The 21761-nt window shown below is 39.7% G+C and overlaps 1 protein-coding gene across 1 annotated transcript; it reads right to left on the bottom strand. All coding sequences in view use genetic code 11, as the record gives it.

Moving 5' to 3' along the window:
- Nucleotides 1-8092: 8092 nt before the first annotated feature.
- On the bottom strand, nucleotides 8093-15919 carry EGR_06441 (U6 snRNA-associated Sm-like protein LSm8; the record flags this gene model as incomplete). Its single annotated transcript, XM_024495690.1, has 3 exons — nucleotides 8093-8183; nucleotides 14696-14823; nucleotides 15875-15919. The coding sequence occupies 3 exons, from the start codon at nucleotides 15917-15919 to the stop codon at nucleotides 8093-8095; spliced, it is 264 nt and encodes an 87-aa protein (XP_024349851.1).
- Nucleotides 15920-21761: the final 5842 nt, after the last annotated feature.

The raw sequence follows: 21761 nt of genomic DNA, 5'->3' as shown, positions 1-21761 counted from the left end.
GCTTCACCAACAAATTATTGTCTGTTAGAAGACAATTTTTTATAGGTAGTCTTTCACTCAACCGGTGTGCATGTATTTGTTCTATTATCATTTTGTCTGAAACTGATATCAATTTTCCATTCCCCACCCCCATTAATGTCAAACTCAACTCGCTTGTAGCCACTGAAGAAAGGAGAATGCTCCAGCATTTGCTTTTTGCCTTCACGAATTCGCGAATTGCGTTTGGACCAATTTGCTTCACCTTTAGTAATCATTTAGCTGATAAAATGCTAAAAGAAATTTTTAGACTACTAGTCATTCATTAATTATCTAGAAGCAGTCCCTTAAATTTCCTTAACGAAAGTAACAAATCGAATGTCCTATGTAAATGACAGTATTTTTTTCATAAATTTATAAAAAACAATCATAGATTTCTTTGCTTTATGAATAAAAGGTTGGCGATCATGTTTGTTACCTTGACACTTAAAAACTTTAATGAGAAGAGCCTACCCTGAGATGACGTTCAGTTAAAACAGCCAGCACGACGAGAGCATTTCCACAGATAATGCAAATTATAAGGAATCCAAGAAATATCGATACGATGTAGACATGTGCCCAAGAGTGGGCGACTTCAAACACTGCGATCGTTCTATTTTCGTCGACCGCGGCCACCGGTGACATCATCCACTCCAAGGATGTGGTAGCTTCCACCTCCGCCATATTGATTGGCACCTCAGCACGCTGCTTCACTCACCATCACCTCCCGATGGCGTCCCTCGTGTCGCTTTTGGTGTGCTTTTGGGTGTGCGAGTGCGTATGTCTATAAGAGTATTAGCTGAGCCTGACTAGTAGTAGCCCCGGGGTCTGGTCGTAGGCCTCATTTTAGCCCGCGAGACGTGGAGACCACGATGAGAGGCGGAGCCAATCGCAGCACGGACGAGCGCGTGTGGACCAGTCCCATTCACATGGGGCACGCGCGCATGAGCCAGGGCGACGTCGCGCACGCGCTGAGGTGACAAAAAGCTCCAGCCTAATCCTCATCGTCGCTGCCACCACCACTCTTCCCACCACCTCCTTCTCCTTTGCATGATCGTGCTTTCACTTTGACGCTTTCACTGCTTCCAAGAATTTGGCAGGAAATGTGCCATCCAGTAAAAGAAGGCTAGACCGACGCAAAATAGACGGTTTTTGATAAATTTATGACTGACAATTCATATAGTGGCAATGGTTTGTTTCTGAAAGCATTTATGAGCAGTCAGTGACACCGTTTGACTTTTTATGAGCTGCCACTTGCAGACAATTCAGGCGAAGGAATATAACCGGACACTTTAGTCATATTTAACCGAAGTGAGTGAACTATTGATACGAGTTTAAAAAGATGCAGAGTTATCCATTTGTGCACCTCGTAATTGTGCTGGTTGATAAATCACACAGTTTGGTGACCCTGCTGCAGTAAAAAGTTGCGCCCCGTTAGGCAGTAAGGGAGAGTGCTGCAATTTACGTGGCATTATTAAAAAGAGGCACATAAAGCTGTCCTGTATAGGCAAATGTCTTGGTTAAATAAAAGCGTTTTAACGCTGACTTTCAGAATAATTTAGGCCATAAACGTATTAGACCCTAAGAGTTTTGTCTTTGGATCTACCGCTTAGTGTGGGACTAGTTTACCCAAGGATCTCCGGGAACAAATTGCACTTGGAAAAAAGAAGTAGTTTTAGCAAAACAAGCAATTTTTAGGGATCGCGTTATAAGATACCGATGGATTTCTGCGTTCATTGTCAAGATATCGAAGATTGTACAGATGTAGTTGATTTTCTTTCCATTTTATAGTCCTTAATGTGAATTTTGCTGAGATGAGGTGGCAAGAGGTTCTGATTGAAGCAATTTTTTTGCATCTATGGCTAGGATAAGGTTTTATGAAGTAAAAAAATCCGTCTTCTTCTTCACAAAAACCGGTGCTCAGCTCAAAACGATTTAAGTTTTTCTAGGCGATTTGAATTCAAGGTAGATCTCAGATGATGCAAAAGTGTTGGTTCCAGGGAACTCGGATTGCGAGGGCATTTCATTTGTGGTTTTAATTCTTCATTAGGTGGATGCCACTAAAAATCCAATTTATTGCACTTTTTATTTAAAAGGCGTCAAGATGAGCTTTTTCTCCTGGCTGATGAAATGACCCTTTGACTCTGAATACGGGGAAGTTCGAGTTCATGGCGTGGGACTACACTTTGCTCGGAGTCCAAAGCCAGAACATGTAAATAGCCTAATTGGTTTACCCAACCCCTCCAAGGAAGCCCTCATACATTCAACTGCCAACATCGATTACCCTGAAAAGGGTGATTAGCCTCCTCAACTGGCGTCAGAATTACAGGAAATTCGTTCTACGCACGTTTATTCCAATAAACATCCGTTCCAAAATAAAAGTAGATTTTAAATGCTCCTATTTTTTACTGAGGCAAAATAATTACGGACATTTGAGCTTTTTAGCTCTTGCAGTGCATAGGCCATCGCATAATGTTTTTAATTTTATTGGGATACTTTTTGAGTACCCCACAGTCTGCTCACTCTTCCCGGACTCGGGGCTTTTATGAAGGCACAAAAAGCACACTTCGTTTTGGATATAGGCAACCCGAACACCGTACCCCTTTGGATTTCTTTATTCGTGTACCCAATGATGAAACTTTACTTGGCTTGACAGGTAGGGAGACCAACAATTCCACTGCTTCCTTTGGCACTGGTCTCAATCAACATTTAGGTCTGCTATGGGACAATAGTTGATGAATCCTTAATTTCATCCACTTAAATAGTTGTAGTAATTCAAGGAGTCAACCTAATTTAAGTTTTAATTATGATTAAGGGTAAGCAGCTAAAAGTTTCATGATAGACATGAATTGGTACTTGATTGTCAAAGATTCAACAAATATTTTGTTTACAAATAGTGTTAATAAAAACTAGGCTGTATAGCTGGCCTCATGAGGAGGAAATAACGAGGGGAAGCAAAAGCAGATGCTTGCTCTGATGGTTAATAAGTTCAGACACCTGGGTCTAGAAATCTTCATTCGGTGCATGGAGTTCCAAGGATTTTGATTTTAGATACATAAAAAACGCAATCTATCTAACTAAAGCCGAGTTCACTACAGTCTTCGTACGTCGGCCCGTGGAAGCTCTCATTAAAAAGGGCGAGGTTTTCACCCAAATTTATTCGAATTCTCATGATGCATAAAATTAAAGATAACTCAATAAATTCTAAAAATTTTAATTGCAAGAATATTTTGCGTGAGCTAGTGGGGGGTATTTCGTTTGGACCTGATTTCAAACCTGCATAGTGCTATTTCGTTCGCATGCCCTGGCACTTGTCGTAAAAAACGGCGGTAATTATTTAGCCGCGTCGGATACTCTGGACAGGAGTTACGAAGAGCCGCAATCGACACCGCTCTGTGCCTAAGCCAACGACCGCAATCACACGTGTTTTTTGGGGTGATCGCGCATTATCTGCATGACTTTTGGGACGAAAAAACTCTTCGCAAAAGGAGAGGCCAAACGGGTTCAGCTTGAGTCAACAATGTTAATTAATTAAAGTATGTAAATTGAGCGTTCACCCGTATTTTGCTTAAATCGCATCAATCACCACTCCTTATAAAAGTAAAATTAGCTTTTACTCGTCATATACAATGTTTGACACACCACTCTCAACAGCCAGTTTAAGTAGGCTGGTAGTTGTGAGAGGGATCACACAGTTACAGAGACGACCTTATATGCTAGCATTATTTTGTAACATGATTTGATAATTTGAGCTAGTAAATATCCTCATGGTTTTGAATGAATGAAGGCTTGCTGAATATTCGAGGAATTGCTTTTGCTCGTCATTTTGCGCACCTATGAGCTGATTACTTAAATAGAGCATCAGAGCCCTCAGAACTCCACCACTGTTTCTGTCAGACGAATAATTATCCATGTAGATAGAAAAACTAACAACGAGCATCTGTCTAGAGCAGTAGCCTGTGAATCCTACCACTCCATGTTGTAAAGAAATTACTTTGGTGCCATAACCAACAACTCAGAAACATTGACGATGCCAGGCTACTACCAATTGACAAGCCACAAGACCAATCGGATTGACTAGCCACTTCTATGTAAACGAAAAAAAACATCCTGACTGTGCGTTTGGACTACTCTCGCAGAAGCACTTTTTAATGAACATCAGGCACATGACAAACAGTTTAAGCTCTTCTAAACAATGTCTCCTGCGCGTGCTAACCCAAGTAGATGTGACCAATATCTCCCGTTTATTTCAGTCGTGAATCCTTCATCTGATGTGCGATTGTGAGTGGAGATTTGCACAATTTTTTTTACGTAAATACCGAAAAATACTTTTAAATGTGCTAAAGATTTAACATAAAACAGAAACTACTTGCCAAAGCAGTTATAAAATGTAGCCAATCTTTAGTTGCTTTCATCAGTGCAAAATTCCAGGTATTCAATTTTTTTTTTTCGTTTCCAAATCGAAAACAAAGCGGGCATTTGGCATTAGGTGGACTAGATATTACGCAATATAAGATGCGGCCTGTCCATGTCAACTACATAAATACCCGTGCATGTAGGTAATTCTACTTAAAGACATATTTTTCGGAAAAAGTGCCAAATACTTCAATTTCCATATAGAAAGACACACCTATCCGTTATCACAGTAAATACACCCTGTGATCCATTTCCTACAAGCTTAAAACGCCCATAGCTAGTTGCAGTCCTGAAAAGGGCCTAGGGTTACAGAAAAACACTTCCTTGAATTTATTGTGGGGTTCAGCCGCGAATGCATTGCGATTTTAACAGTTCAATTTACATAAAGATGTAAAGCTAAGGAGACCACCTCGAAAATGTTTTGTGAGCATTCACTGACGATCTCCTCCACTGTCCACAATATCAGAACAATAGTAACTATGTAATATCATAAAATCACCATGAGAAGTATCATCACTCTCCTGATCTTCGGTCAATGCAAGGTATAGTGATGCAGAGCTGGACGTATTACACTATTTGTATAACATTGCAAATATTGCTTACACATAATCTTCAAACCAAAAATGCGGCTAATGAAGGAGTTTGCATCACTTATCGGCTGCTATGGTGACTATTTTTTACATTCAGGGCATTATTTCACACCCATAATTAACACTACTTGGGCAATGTCGGACTATGCCTTTGATGCGAATGGAACGGACCAGTCGGCGGTTATTTCGATTTTTTCTGCATCACCTCAATTCCAAACCTTTATTGCTGTCTGACTTTTTATTCGTTTATTAATTACTTCCTCTTTTGTGGTACACAATAAAATACACTTTTATAGCTCTTATACCTCAGCTGGGCATACGAGCGAGAGAAGCTGTCGCTTTTTCTCCTCCTAAAACATTATTAAATAAGAAGGAGCCCTGAGATATTGTACTGCGTTCAGATACTGTCTCCCAAATGGCGGGTAGTACCATCATTAATTTATTGCCTCCGGTTATTACGCTTAATGTAAAAAAGGAATGGCCTTTTCCTGATTCAGTGGAATGGTCCTAATGAAGAGCATGTAGATTTTAGATGTCAACAAGTGCTGGCAGAAAAAAAAACGCAAAAAATTAACAGCCACCACAACATGACGAACGGATAGAATTGGGGACGGCTTCTCCGACAGTACCAATCTTATTGTGGGGTTCAGCTTCAAATTTCACTTACTCTTCTGCAGGCATAAGTGGCCAGGACTTGCTTTGGCCTCAAAATTAAAACAGACCAACTTCCTTTCTGTGCTAATGTCCTGGGGTTCTAGAATTACGTTTCAGCAAAAAACAGCTTTCTTTTATCTATCGCCGTAAATCTTTGACCACTTTACGGGAGTGTTTAAGTTATAAAAACCCCGGGATTAAAAGGGTTCTATCTTCATCTAAAATGATTTAACGGCCGAAAATTGAAGCATAAAAACATTGCTAACCATATTGGGGATAAAAGTTCAAACCGAATTATCACATCTTGAGAACCTCGCAGTTGACAAGTGGTATAAGTTCCAGAATTCATTTTCGTGAACATTTCAAGCGAAATATATTTTTGGCAGAACATGCTCGTGCAAACATCCGCATTTTAACGTTATTTTATCCATATCTCGACAAAAATATACACTTTGTGTGCCCTTTATACCACCACTGCAATGCACGCAAGCAAACGTAGGCAGCATCCATATGTCCCTCCCTAGCCGCCCATGCAAATGATTGCCATTTGATAGAAAGAAAACAAAGTTCTGCCACAAAAGAAGTAATAATAGTAGAAATGGAGGGCAACAACAGTGAAAAGGCTGTTAATCAATGTTAGAGATGTGCTTCTGCAAATTTCTTGCGTATATCCACCCCCTTTCGTGTGCGTCCATGCTGAATAAAAGCGTCTGCAATAACTAGCGGTCCTCGTGTTTATGTTAACCGCTTCACCAAATACCGATTCCTTGCCTCCAGTCTAATTGGAACATAGATAAGGCGGAAAATGGTGCCCAAGAAAATGAGATGTTGAGACTGAACCTGGAGTATATTTGAAAATACTCGCGACGCAAGTGGGTAAACATGCTGAAGTGGTAAAGCTTACCCCCCACTCACATGCCACAAGTTCATGATCGAGATAGTGATCAAAATGAAGTTTGAAAGAAGTAGGAAGCCCGCAGACAACATATGGTCAAGAATGCACACACAGAGAGGTATTTCAATCAGATCAAGGGCGATTTTTTCTCCACCCGTTAGCATGCTAAACACCTTTTGTCATAACGATATGCGTACGTCGGTTGAAAATGCATTTTTATGATGAAAATCTTGTGATTAAGGCCACAAGCAACCAACGATTTGAAAGAAAATACCACCAATTACCCGTATTTCTTACTAATAGAAGACTTTATGACAGCCGACCACAAATCAGCATTAAGACAAGTACCTTTTCAAAATCAAAAAAATTCAACTTTATGCAGTACTTTACGCGAATTTTTTCAAAACTTTTTACGGCCTACATGCTACACCGACAACGGTAGATAGTTTGGATTTCACCATGAACGTAGAGGAGGAGCACAACACTGGACGACCTTTATGATCGTGCTGGTGGATTTTCCATATTATATTGTTGTGGCGTTGTAACAGTCGCCCATTTTTTTACCAATATGGACAGCATTAGGAAATTTCAATTTCATGACCGGTTTAAGAAATAGCTCGGACACGATTTGGTGTTCAATGTGCAAGCTCATGCAAAATTACGCCGAAAATAGTCTCAACAAGAAGAGGCACTAAAGCAAAACAAATAAAACCTCAATGCGCACGTGTTTGTTGGCGGTGATCATTTCCCCCTTCAGTAAATGGATAATTGAACAATGTCGCAAATAACCACTCAAATTGACAGCATGCTTGTAAAAAAATTTACTAATGGAATCACACGACTCCACTTATGGCCACTTACTCTTCCACCAACAGTATACAGACCTCACTTTTTAAGACAATTTAACGAGAATAGCCAACAATTTTACCTAAGTGCATCCTTCAAAAGCAAAACGAAGCGTCCAAGAAGGCTTTCTTTTCCGAAACCCGATCTAATAATGTGAAAAGCGTCGTGAAGACGCCGTGAAAAGCGCTTTCATATTAATTCACAGCTTGGCAAGAGTGTTATTTAAAGCGGCATGAAGTGCCAAGTCACAGCATTATGATGACCAGCGATGAGTCCTTGAACGTCTCACTCCAGCGATTACTGAAGAGAATAAAGTTAAGGAGACAGGAAGATTCATTCTGCGGTTCAACAAGTAAAGCTCCAAAAATTATTCTTGAAAAAAAACTCATATGGGCACTGAAACATAATCAAAGCCACTAATTAGTATCACTAAAGGTTTAAATGTGTTTTTTTACCTTTTATTTGTTTGGTTGCAAATGAAAACTCACAAAATCTCAGAATCCTACATTTAAAAACCATCAATTCAGTTTGCACAATAAATGCAAAAATTTCAAACGCAACGTCAGTCGTATAAAATTATACTAATAACACCTTTTCCAGCATATATGAAAATGTTACAGATACTCCAGTGGATATGCATGTAGGTGTTGATACACGCCTGGCACAGGTGGCTTGTTTAATGAATAATGGGATTTAAGGGCTCTGCACGAAGATTTTCAAAATCGACACGGCTGTCCAGGTCCTCGTCAACCTCCCCAACAACGGCGCTGAAAGAAGGAGTAAAGGTATGTACGAATAGGGACTACATCCAATAGTCCCATTTGCATTTGTCGGAAGATGCGTCGTCAAACACACGTTTCCGCCTCCACCCAAGGAAGGCATTAAGGTCTTGAAAAAAACAGAATCTGATCTTCAGCCGCCACCTTTGGTATGGCGCAGTCGAAATTCATGCACAAAAGGGAGGAAATCAACTGATCATGAGGGAACATTAAACACATTAAATTCTGATGCATCAAGCAGGTAAAATGCAACGTTGTTTTGCCTGACGGGAAAAAACACCGAGTCTACGAGTTTGCTAGCAATTGTAATTTTACCTGATTAATAAATGTTTCCACATCTGGTTCAACCTAGTGATTAATGGCACCCGGGTGCGGCGCCGCTTTGCGGATTGGACGGGGACAAAGAACTAATCAGTTATATAACTCCCGAAAAATAAAAAATTCACTCTCCTAGACTTTTCAATAAAACCAAACATCTGAGGTGTCTCTTAACATACCAGTACACAAAGGTAAAGTACAATAGACGTTGTAATAAAACCAAATTCTGAACAGGGTTAAAAATTGATACTACATTGTCATAAAATAACACATGGCTGGGAGAGACGAATGGCCGTTAGCATGAGAAGCAAGTAAAGCATTTCGCTTGTCACCTTATGGCTAACATACCCTGCATTTTATCTTTCCCTAAGGCTACTGCTTGCGGCATATTGCTAACAAGCCCAGTCCGCACCACAGCAACTGTGGAGTCAGGAGTGAGGCGCGGTTTTCACTAATGGTACAAGAAAATTCCAATCAACGCTAAAAATATTGAGCGATATTGAAGACCGATTATAAAGTGCGTGTTCACTGCCACTCGATTCCACGGTTCGGAATAAGAGGTGGAACTAACAGAAGCGCAATTTTCTACGCACAATGTAGGAAAAAAAAACCTGAATTAATTACTACTATCATTCCATCGTCGTCACAGGGATGTAAAGAGCTTAGGAGTGAGTGGGCATCGTAGCCCTACAGCAGCACATGAGGCCGACGTCAAAACATTAACACAAGGAGTTCTCACAAATGCTCAAGCTCCACCCGCATGCAAATAGCAGGCGGAGCTTTTCCCACCAGCTGCTGTAAGTCATGTAAAGTCGATTCAGGAAAGTCCCAAAAAGTAAAGCCATTCCCTTAGATGCATCGGCGACAATGCAATAAAGAGAAGTGATGATTACAATATCTACAGTGCACGAATGCGGACAAGGTGTATACCAATAACACACACTAATTGAGAGATGTTACTTTTACCATGATCGTGCATGAAAGTGACACCAGCTGGTAGCGTTGACAGATGGCAAGATAGAAGTAGATTGGAAGATCATTTAGCATTCATCATCATCAATATCAAATGAGCATATTTGTGTGTATACACCAATAAATTCCATATCCTAGTTCACTGTGCCGCTCGGGGAATGATTACCTTACGTTATCCTCATTCCCCTTCTTCATAAACAGCAAACACAATGACACACCTTTGGACCTTTAGGGTTAGTTTATCGGATTCTACAAGTATAGAAAGCACTCGTTCCGTTCGAAACAAATCAGCACATTGGCTGAGAGGCCTACTGAATTCGTTGTATTATCGCCTTGGAGTAAAGGTGAGTTTTTTGAGAGGCATGTGGAGGAGGATGAAAAGTAATAAGCATCTAAGAACCTGCTCCTTTGACTACAAAGGACGTGCGGTAAATCGACTTTGAGGGATTGATCAGCATCGCTACAAACATTGTGGAGATTTTCCCCACATGCGCACACCATCACAAACAAAAAAGTAGTATGGGCAGGCCCAAGAGACAACTGACGGTATTGTCGCTAACGTTTGTGAAGATGGAGACGGTGACGGTGAGTTGGTCACAAGGCATGAGTGCGTACATACTCAGTTGTTCACCTCACACTATCGAGTGCCTAATTCGGGCTTGCAAGCAGGCTGATGAGAGAGAGATAGGTGGAGGGGAGATGAGTACTATTGTAACTGCCATGATGTGCTGCCAATAACCACCGATGTAGCAACAAACAATTTTCTGTTCATCATTACTAATAACACCATGAATTAGGGCAAACCTCTTGTACGTGCATATGTATGTGCTAGGGGCAGTAACACAAACCGGTTGTTTTAAAAGTCCGTCTAAGGAGTGCTGAGCCAAGGATTTACAAAACTAGACACCTCTAGTGTCCCGAAGAGGGGAGTTCAGTCGCCTCAAAACCACTCCTGCTGACATTATACCGGAAGCGTTGAGGCAAAATAAATTCGGCATCCAATTACGAAGTGCCGAAACAGTTGGCAGCTTAAAAGTATTTAAATACCAACACAAATTCAGCCAGTAAGTAATAATAAGGCAAGGCTATTACGCAGATGTACAAAGAAACTGTCCATTGAATGCATTAAATTACCGGTAGTTAAAAAAGTGCTTCTCATAGATCCAATCACTAAGCCTTTAGCTAAGTTATCCTAACGGTATCATTTGATTGGTGCAGAACAGTGCAGCTTTCAGAAAAAAATTTTTTGTATTTGATTACAGAATAACGGAAGGAATCTATCGCAAATTACAGAGCAATTTCCATTAAAATACAAGGAACAAGCGTAGTTTGTTGTTGCCCAACAAGACTAGATGAATACAGATAATCCACGAATCTTTGCATCCCAATTCTATACGGTTTAAGAGTGGTTAATTGCGCAGAAGCCAGTGACATATTTTATTGCTACGAAAAGCACAAGATTTTCAGAAGATAACGTTCGGGAGAGAGACCGAGATCAAAATGAGGTTTATGAGCCACCAATATGATTCAACAACGTTCACGATGATGGATGGACCATAAAACCATACATAACTTGCTTTAGATGACTAACAAAGAAACCAGACTCTGTTCTGTGACAATTAGAAGGATGGAATGCAGCGAGTAGTTGGGAAATTTGCCATTAGCAAATATACCTAGATCAAAGTTCAAATGTATTGAAAATCCTGTTGAAACATAAGAAAAAAACATGATCAACTGATGAAAAGATTCAAAAAGAGAAAGGCATCGAACTGTTCTCCGCGCCGTAGAACGAAAAGGTCTTTTGAACACGCTTGTATGCGTATAAATGACGCCTACGGCCAATGGTTTGCGACAACGCGAGTAGAGGAAGGACAAGACAGTGGATACGGATGATTGAATAATACAGTCTGAATAAAAGTTTTCGATTATAACTGAGTAGGGGACACAAAACCACGATAAGAAGCAGCACTGATAGTATCATTGCCGCAACGATTGTTTGAGGCATGCGACAACACATAGCTCGACAAATGGGCAGGAGACCAAGCTGGGAGACTCGCACGCACCTAGTTTTTCGGAGACTGTAAATAATGAAACAGCAGCATAAACCCTTCATTCCGCCATGTCAAAATAGGATCAAAACCACGAAGTAAAGCTTCAAAACAATGGAGAAGCAAACTTATTTTCTGAAATAGATGATAGCATCTGTGCTGAAAGCGGGATATTTTGGACGATGCAGACATTGCTATTCTCGGGTATTAGTACCAAAAAGGACCCAAAGTCGCAAAAATAAACTCCCATTTGCCACTTAATCTAAGTATTTAGTAATGATACTCACATTTCTCCGAAAATAAAAAGAAAGTGTGAAAATTAAAAGATACAAATCCCAAAACAAGAGACCGCGCTGAATTGCAAGCTTGAAGCCCGGACGCATCCACCACTCACAAAAGTGATAAAGTGACAGCTGATCGCAAGATGTTCAATCAACGGCCCAAAGGGATAACGTAGTACACCATAAATGGAGAAGAAATCGTGATATACTTGAGGAGACACCCTTTCATCATTTATGCCAGTAAAAAGACAATAGAAATGCAAAAGTTGTCTCGCACCACCACCTCACCTCAAGGTCCCACCACAAATAATACTGGGATTTAACAGACCAAAACGAACAATTTCGTAAGGGAAAGTTAGTCTGCTTACAGTTAGATGATATGCCACAAATCTGGTAAAGCTCAGTGATTGTGGGTTATTAATGTAATGGTAACGGCAAAATATAACCAAGTTAGTTTGCACGGTCTTTGTGATAGAAATTAAATAAATGCAAAAAACTACAGAAAATATTGTACTTGTGAGAGCAATCACCACCATAACCTATGGTCTTCTCCCAACGAGACTTTAGATTGCCAATTTCACTTAGGTACTTCTGTCTTTAACAACAAACAATTCACCAATACCCACCTCCGTTTCTATCTCAGTGTGATTTCTCACCTATCCATTTTGCATGTGATTAGCAAATGCTAGAAAAAGGTGGCAATCATTTGGAGAAATGTCGTCTAGGTAATATGGAGGGTGATGAACCAGTATCTACCTCTCTTCACTACACACACAGGGCCAAGGCATAGTCTTCTGGGAGTGAACTGGTGCAAACCTCAGAAGCGTAGGTTGGGTGGTGAGTGGAGCATTTGCAGATGGTCGACGATGTGTTCGTTTACACAACAAATGGTGCAGTACAAGTTATTTCTCATCCCAAGTCAGGTAATCAGTCGGTAAATAGTCTAAGTGCAATAACAAACAGGTAGTCTTTAAAGCTTATTAACTGTTACCTGTTAATGCAAGTCACATCCAGATGTGGACCAAATGTTTCACTATTCGTGATAAGCACTACTACGGTTCTTGACACGTTAACCCTCCACTTTTTTTCAACCGATAGCAGCACATAATTCACCACTCGGATCAGGAACGCAGGCTTCACGAACCCAATGTGTCATCATCGCTTGTCGATTTATCACCAGAATCGTATTTGCTCAATAAATTTCGGATGGTACGTTCTGCTATGCATTCCTTACAAGGGGCTTCCACAGCTTTGCAACCAAGTTAAATTCGGCTTGAAAAGCAGACAAACTCAAATCACATCTTCCGGGTTGAAATGGGACTTTGTGATAAGGAGGAGAACTCTAACTAACAGGGAACTAGTAATGCATGCGTACAGACCACCAAAACTTTGATCGGAACTCTTAAGCTATTAATGGAGAATGGGGACAAAAGACTTTTCACACCTATGCGACGCAAAATGGAAGTAGGAAATATGTAAACCTAGATGTAATAGTTACATTTGATCAAAATTGTAAAGAAGGGGTGAGTTTAAAGAAGTTTGCATTATCGCATCAGACCAAGGCACATATTTCGTTACTTTTACTGGACTATTTCCTTCTTGATTTACACATCAAACAGGCTCACTGTAGAAAGGTATTTCCTGACGCGTAGCACCTAGAAGCGTTCTTCAGAAGAAAGTATGTGGAAAATGTTAGGAACCATCAAGTGGCACCAGGCACGGCATGAAAGTGCATTTTATTAACGTCTGACAATCAAGCCCAAATGGGTTTTTTCACAAAATGTATTTGTTGAGATTTTTAGCTCCCTACGACGAATGTGGATGTATGGGTACTGCAAAATATTGAATTGGGGGAAAATTAGCTAAATATGAATGGTTTCAGGTGTTAGCATAATTGTTCCTCAGCGTATAAAATATTAGCACTTTTCCCCGAAGAGAAATACTAAAACGGAGGGGAAGACTGATATTCACCAAATAGGCAAACGAAAGTAATCCGAGTGCTGGGTCAGCTTTTTATGGTGCGGTGTTCGGTCACACAACAGAAAGGTGGCTCCACGGCGGAACCCAATGGAAAGGCACGCATTTTCCTCTAAATTCCTTTATTGTCGCTGAATCCACAAATGACAAATTAGGCGAAACATTAAAAATATGGCTACTATTAGTGGATTTTAAATCAATGTAGCTTGCCTACAAAAATTGAAAATAAACTTAATTTTCGTCAGATAAGCATTTCATTCACCTCAATAGGTCAAAAGCTCTGTGATTATTTCGCTAATCTGGTTCTTCCAAATTGTCGTGTTTAAAAATAAGGAAGTAGCAAATAATTTTAAACACCAGTAGCTGTATTTTTGTAGCCAGCATTTTAAGCTAAAAATACATACAATTCGATCCCACTATGGCAATGGGAGGGAAGTAACTGAGCCGACATTTCGCACTGCCTGTGCCTAGGAAGAGGTAAAAAACGTTCGAGGAACGTATGCAAGCGATTTAAATCACTTGAAGTAGCAGCAGCATCCAGTGAGGCAGCAAGAATGGGGTGCAAGCCCAAAAAACGCAAGGAAAAAGATGCATATTCTCTCATTTCACTAATTTCCTAATGTATAGTTTCAAGAAAGTGTTTCAACTAGAATGCGTGACAAATGTGATTCCTAACATTCTCACTAAATTTGAATCGTTAAATTGCGTGCTAAGAGGCTTTTACCAGTCGCGTAAAGACAACCTGTGCCAAAATTTGACGATAAATTGAAGACGACACCAAAACCAAAAGTTTTGCAATCTGGGGTAGCTAGAGAGGCGGTTATTAGCGACCCAAAGCTAATGACTGTAATGCACAATAAGGTGAAATAGTTTTCAGAACGGTTAGAAGAAGTAAATGACCTACACATTCTGACCACGAATGATATACAGCCCCAGAGGCACACATTCTACTCCGCGATCCGGACTGAAGACTCTCTCATGGCTGTCGTTGACAATCAGGTTGATGACGTTGTCAAAACCCTTCAAAGTACCCTACAAAGCAAAAAACGATATAGATAAGATCGCATTAGCTGCCCATTTGTACAAGTACTCATTGAAACGATCAGATGCTTGAGTCTTTAGCTATTCAGGAGATAAAGATGCTGAGCAATTGCTCACAGCCACATTATCTATCTTTTCAAGAGTTCACATAGACTAATTCTTGTGTTTGCATTGAACTGAAAGTATTCACTCACTCTCAAGGCTCATAGTTGGTACGTGCCTTTGAAGATGGAAAGATACACCAAATAAATTCTACGTATAACGGTGTAGAGGAAAGGCAATCTTTTAGAGTTAAAACGCCCAAACACATGTGAAACCAGTGAAAAGCTGTTTCCTCTTAATATTTTGTGCGGTTTCGCAAGTAAATTCAGTGGGAAAAAAGGACAATGAGTTCACTGATACTGATGTATTGCGCAGCCATACAGAACCAGTAATTACGTAACTTTAATGCCCTATGCATCATTTCATGGCACTGCGCTATTGCAGAGTTTTACGGCTGGAGACGTAACTAGTTTATGCAATTTCAATGTGACGCTCATCTAAATCTTGAATGTTCATGCTTATCTTTTATGTGGATCGGGAAATATGCAACAGAAAAGGCTTACGTCTTAGACGAATACACCGCTGTACTAACGATAAATTAAACAAACGGCGGTCCGCTATCAAACAATTACAATGAGATAAAATTTAATGCCGGCGACGCATTTGTAGACACTCATCTACCGGTTTTCAGAAACAAATAGCACCTTTTTATCTGGCAAAATCACCAAGTAGATTTTAAAAACGGATGGCACGCAGTTAGAGTTTATAGAAATCAGTTTGGCCGTTGCAAAAAGGATGGTACCGTAGTTACAGTCAAAATAGTTTTGACAAATCGGGATAACAACACATCCCTGAAAAAGCAGGTTAATTAGGGGAATGCTTGATAGAAGACCAATTGGTGACCATTCAAAACTATAAATGATATCGAGAACATATTCTTCTACGGTTTCGTAAAATGCTAGAGGCGATATTTTCCCTCCACGTGGAAAGTGAAATTTACAACGCTGTAGAACTCATGAATTAAAAGGAAGTCCAGGAAGAGCATATAGACAAAAGAGCTGGAGAGACTGGCTGCAATCAAGTGTGGCAAAAAAGAAATGAGGGACAATAGACAAACTTTTATAGTGATCAAAATTTTGCACCAGCACGCTCTTATATACAGTATGATTTAGTGACTATTGCCTAAAGGCACAGTTTTAAACATTTACTACAGCAAATACGACTTTGTCATGTAAAAGGGGATGTGTTAAAGCTAGTAAAACTAACCTCTAGTTCAAAATGTCAATTTTTCTGACAATGAAGACTCAAACGCAGAATCAAAAAATAATTCAAGGCAGAGTATCGAAATGTGAAAAGTTACTGGCCCATGAATGTGTGGCAGAACTAATCCACCTACGAAATCATAATAAGTTTTAGAATTGATTATACACACGGAACTTGGCTAGAAAATGTGGAAAAAGAACTGGAACAAATTCTCTGCTGTATGACTTCAGACTAGGATGATACACTGGGGGATTTAGAGTAAGCAGGAAACAAAGTAGCAAAAAAGTGCTAACATTACTACTACCAAGGTGCATTCAAATCGTCTCCTCATTGTTTCTTTACAATAGCAGAACTTGAAACTTTAGAAATCGAGAAATAGTGGTACGAACTAATGAAGACACAATTCCACCTTCCATGTGAATAGTACTAGCAGCTACATGGGGTAAAAAGTGATCGGTTCCAGTAACATTAACTGTCAGGATGCCGGTTTTAAACTATTCCTACAATAGTACCGCAAAACCATACAACAGGCGGTCTGCTACGCCCCAGATAGATGGTTAAAGGAAAGGATATTTACTGTTGATGAAAGGACGCAGACAAAACTGTGCGTGGAGAATTGGAACCCGAAGGACCAAACACCCATCCATGGAACGTGAAAAAATGAGCTTGCAGTCACCAAAGAATGGACACAATTAATTATGCAACCAGCAAGATTGCAGAAAGAGCAGCGATGCGACAATGCCACATCTAACGTCATTTACGAGTAATCGCAAATGCTAAATATGCAAATCTCTATTCCGATAATTACACAAGTACCACTCATCAACATGCATTCAAAGTAACTATACTGATATCAAATTAACCAGCAAACCATATATATAGATACACGCTATCAATACGTGGAGGATAAGACAATGACAGCTGACACCATAGTAATGGAGACTTTTAAAGATGTTTCTTGGAATAGAGTTAAAATGGAGAAATAACACCTTATTCAGTCGAAGCAACGATTTAGCGAAATCAACCAGAAGTGGGCGCCAGTGGATAAGCTCAGATGTTGTAATATGGAAGGTTTTCACAAGAGGAGGAAACAAACAAATCAATCAACACGTTTTGACGTTTTCAAAAGGTCCGTTGATTTAGAGCAATGACTGGTCGTAACATACCGGTTTTCATTCAGAGGAGAAGCATTTGATAATAAACGATGAGTTATTCTTTTCAGCATAACTTAGCAATTTTGTATCCTCACGTGCAGACGAAATCCGTCTTCTTGTGGAAGTAATCAAAAGAGACGCCGATTTCCTCGACTGATATTTAAAGTATCATAAATATATAAGAGTTGTGAGCGTCACCCCGTAAAGCAGAAGTACATTTACGTCAAAATTCTCAAGAAAATATCACAAGCAATACTAATTTTGGTAGTCTGTATCATCCAGCATTAAACCGAATAGCACAATGCATTGTGAAATAAAGTGTTCAACTCCTCGGATGGTCAGTGGGAATCATGACGACTTCCCATCTTTCACAAGTCAACAAAAAGAGCACAAATTGTGAAAAAAGAACAATCCGAGAAGTTGCAACGCTATCACACATTGTTTTAGCAATTCAACTTTAGGTAAAAGACGATAATGACAAGTTCCACGGATGCCTCTTTATTTTAGGTATGTCAAAATTAAAAAGTTTAATTGAAATTTCAAAACAACGATAATGCGGCCTCTCTTAAATGTTCTTCAGGACTCAAGTAAACGTAGAAGCTTCTGCAAAGCCGAGGCGGAAAATTGTCACCGAACATAACATATGAAGTGCGCATTATCTCAACCACAGTAGCACGGGAAATCCGACCAAACTTAAGGGAATAAATAGGCAAAGCTCCCAACAAGCGATAAAAATTGGGATCAGTGCAAGGAAACAAATAAAATCCAGTCATTAAAATAATGTTTGTAGGATGCATCACACCCTAGGTGTAATTTACATTTCCACGAGTTTTGTGTAGATGACTCCATTGTCCAAGTGGACTGTGAAAAACGGGTCCGAGCCCTCCGTTTCACTAAGCCATTTCAGTTACGTGGACTGTAGATGTAAAAAGCTTTCCACATAACTAAATGGTTCAAATCACGAAGGCAAGTCAAAAGTTTTAATTACAAGACAAAAGTAGTCCGGTTAAGCTCAAGAGGTCGACGTGATAAATGTAGTGGAAAAAGCATTGTCGCTACTGGAGAGGGCAAAGATAAGGACCTCCTTAATCCCTACTGCATTAGCAAGAAGCTAGAAAAATCTAATTAAAGAAATGACAAGAGTTATGCCAATTGTAGCTGAATCAGAGGCTAGTGTAAATTGACTAGTGGACAAGGCGGTTCATTTGACTGCAGCAAAGTGTGAAAGGGGTTTACCAAAACAAGTAATCAAGCGTGCCAAAAAAATACCATTTGGGACAATGAAGAATGGACTACATGTTCTGGCAACGTTAATAATAGGGTGAGAGACATGTTTTGGGTGTTAGATGAAAAAAGTTCAGGCGGCAAAGATGATAGGCAATTTTTCACAGCAAAAGAACACGCGGCGTGGACAGAAGACCATTAAAAAGGCCCAAGAATGTCTAAACGTAGGGGCTTATAGCAGCACAATCGCAACGCGCAGTTAAGGTTTTCTTTCGTGGGTAAGCAACAGCCAGAGCCAAAAAAGGCTAATGATTATTTTGATTTCCTAAATATATTGAGTAGCAAAGGAAGTTATAACCTTGTAGATAATTTGCTTTATGAAATGAATGACGCTGACGCGTCCTTGCAACCTTAACATGATCGCGTTAGGATAATGCGTAAAACATGTTACAGTCTATTGAAATTTGACTTTCAAGGTGTCGAGGTTAAGTGAACAAAATTGCAGGAGGATAAATCACATAGCAATGATGTGACGGGGAGCTGCAGTCCACGCCAATAGGTTGATGAGGCATTGCGTTTTGCCATGAGGGACACCCATCAGAAAGGCACACGTCTAAGATAGGTCCAATCAAAGTGGTTGCCACGACTACGTTCACTACCTAGTGATTACGATACCAATTCCTACGACAATCTATTCATCCCACGTGTGGGGGTTGTCACTAGTCTTAGAATGATGCGAAAGTCCCACATTAGGGCTGTCAAAATAAGTTGAACTCATTCGACGTGAGTGTGGGAAGGCCTTAAATTGTTGAAAAGATTGAGTGGAAGAAGCTGTTGGCTTTGAAAAGCACATATTTTACAGAATAATTATTAGCTTAGAACGCAAAGCCACTGGGTAAAACAGAGCAAATATCCATACAAAGTAAACTCATGATGCATGGAAGGTTTCAAAAAGGAACCGTTTTTTTTCGCAAAGGAAACCAAATAAGATTGAGTACGGCTTGGAAGAATATTTGCGGAGCGAAATGAACCCGTGGAGCTTTGAAAATGGAATTCAAGCATTTAAAAAGACAATGAAGTCATTCGTCCCAAAACATAGTCTGGTCGAATAAAAGCAGAGCCGATTACCTAGAACGCAGATATGAAAATAGGTGAAAGTGATAATTTGAAGACATATGGCTAAATAAAGGTTAATTGATAAGTGGGAAAAGGGCGACCGAGTGTGTCAGCTATCCCAAGTGACTATTCTTTTAATAAATATATGGAGCACCAGCTGTTGCTACTGCTGTTAGGTCCGACTCCACAGAGGAAGATGGCCTACGTCAGACAAGATACAGGGTAGACGCTGGAAGAAATGTACATTTAATTTAGGCAAAAAATGCACATTTTATCTCCTAGGTTGAACTTGCTCATATCCAAGTCCAGAAAGAAATGGTATCGATGAAGAAGCGTGACGCACAATCTAGAAACTGCGTTTCGTTAGTACTTTGTAAGTTACATTGGGGAAAATGGCCTAACAAATTAAAACTACGACATTGTTTTATGGTGACTGCATGCCTAACCACTGGGAAGACTTTAGAGTTCTTGGTCTGACAGGAAAACACAACCGAATGCTGCAATGAAGCCGTCATAAACCAAAATTTGCATTTAGAAAAAGTTTTATGACATAGCTAAGTGCTTATGCGTTTACTGTTCCCATATACGGAAAGTACAAAGATAAAAGATACAGATTAATATAATTTCGACTAAAATTATGCTCAACATAGGTTAATGAGATGGGCACTGTTAGCATTGATGTTCATCGTCACAAGAAGATTGCTAATACGCCTGTTGATCTTTATTGTGTAAGTAATCTGAACGTCTAGGGGACGAAGTAATTAAGTTTTAATGAGAAAGAAGTCAATGCTAGATGCCAACGGGGACCGAGATTCACTACAACGATGGAAAGAATAAATCTATAGCATGCGGAGATTGGCGAAGTACTACACTAGCACCCACAGTAAACTGGGAAAGACAATGAAGATAATTGGTTAGGCCGAAATTAATTTAAAACTTTTGAAGGAAGATTAATAGGTACGCGAAACCCGCATCATTACTGTTTTCATGCATTTGATAATTACTACTTTTTCCTCTACTTAGATACTTCCAAAAGATATCTCGTAAAAAGACAAAGCTCAAATCTATGAAACAAGCAAGCCTTAAGGGATTAAGGATTTTGCCATGGCCAAATATACTGAAACGAAATAAGGGAGTCACGTCTTAGAGGTTACCCATTATAACCTTTCTGAAAACAGGGGGTCGACATAGAATAATTGTTTTTGTGAAATTGCAACAAAAAATCGTCATTAGATAATAATAAGCCTGAAGTCCGTTTCACCTCGTTTCAGTCCGTTTCGGAAAATATCAAACCAAGCTACTTGATGTCTCAATGACAAATATCATGGTAATTTCATTACTCAAATAAACATTTAGTAAAAAGCATCACCAGCAACATACATAGTGCGACAATGAAATTATTAGGTGTAAATGCCGATAATAGAAAGGAAAGCTGATTCATCACCTGAAGAAAGTCAAACTTGGACACTCATCGCAGAATGAGATAAATATGAAAGAGATGACTTACCACAATCGAGTGACCGTCGGATGTGATTATGTTGACGACGCCTTTTGTAAAAATAAGGCCATTTGTTAAGGAAATTAGTCTAGAAAAATCAGCAAAAATTTGCAGGAGAAATGAAAGAAAATTTTGAGAAACAACAATTATTACACAAGCACAATTTTTGAGAACCAAAATCAGTATCAGCAAGTTGTCAAGTTTCAGCATAAATCTCAGAAGATTATAATCCATGCGGTAAACGAATAGAGTAAAAAATCTGGGTCGACACTACAAACGAAACGCTTCCAATGATCACTAGGGGGCCTTGGTACAGGCAATAGCCGAATCCACTTGACTTTTAAGTGGTACGGTGAAGACTTCAAAGATGTTTTGACTATGCTTTAAAACTGTTCAGACAGAAGGGTAAATAAGAACGTCTCATTAGTCTGTATTTTACAGAACACGAAGCGAGAGGTGGAAATTTGGGAAAATGACAGGCCGTACCTCCCCACAAATAAACCTGCATATCGGCGTCTACGGCTGGCAAGTTGTGCCAAATGCAGTGTAAAACCAAAGGCAGACAATCAGCGGTATGTTCAGCAATCCACCAACGTATAATTGTTTGCCAGGTTAGAGGCATCAGTCCACAG

This window comes from Echinococcus granulosus, assembly GCF_000524195.1.
Source record: "Echinococcus granulosus chromosome Unknown EG_S00057, whole genome shotgun sequence".
Classification (NCBI taxonomy): Eukaryota; Metazoa; Platyhelminthes; class Cestoda; order Cyclophyllidea; family Taeniidae; genus Echinococcus; species Echinococcus granulosus.
This window is presented reverse-complemented; position numbering and strand designations above follow the sequence as displayed.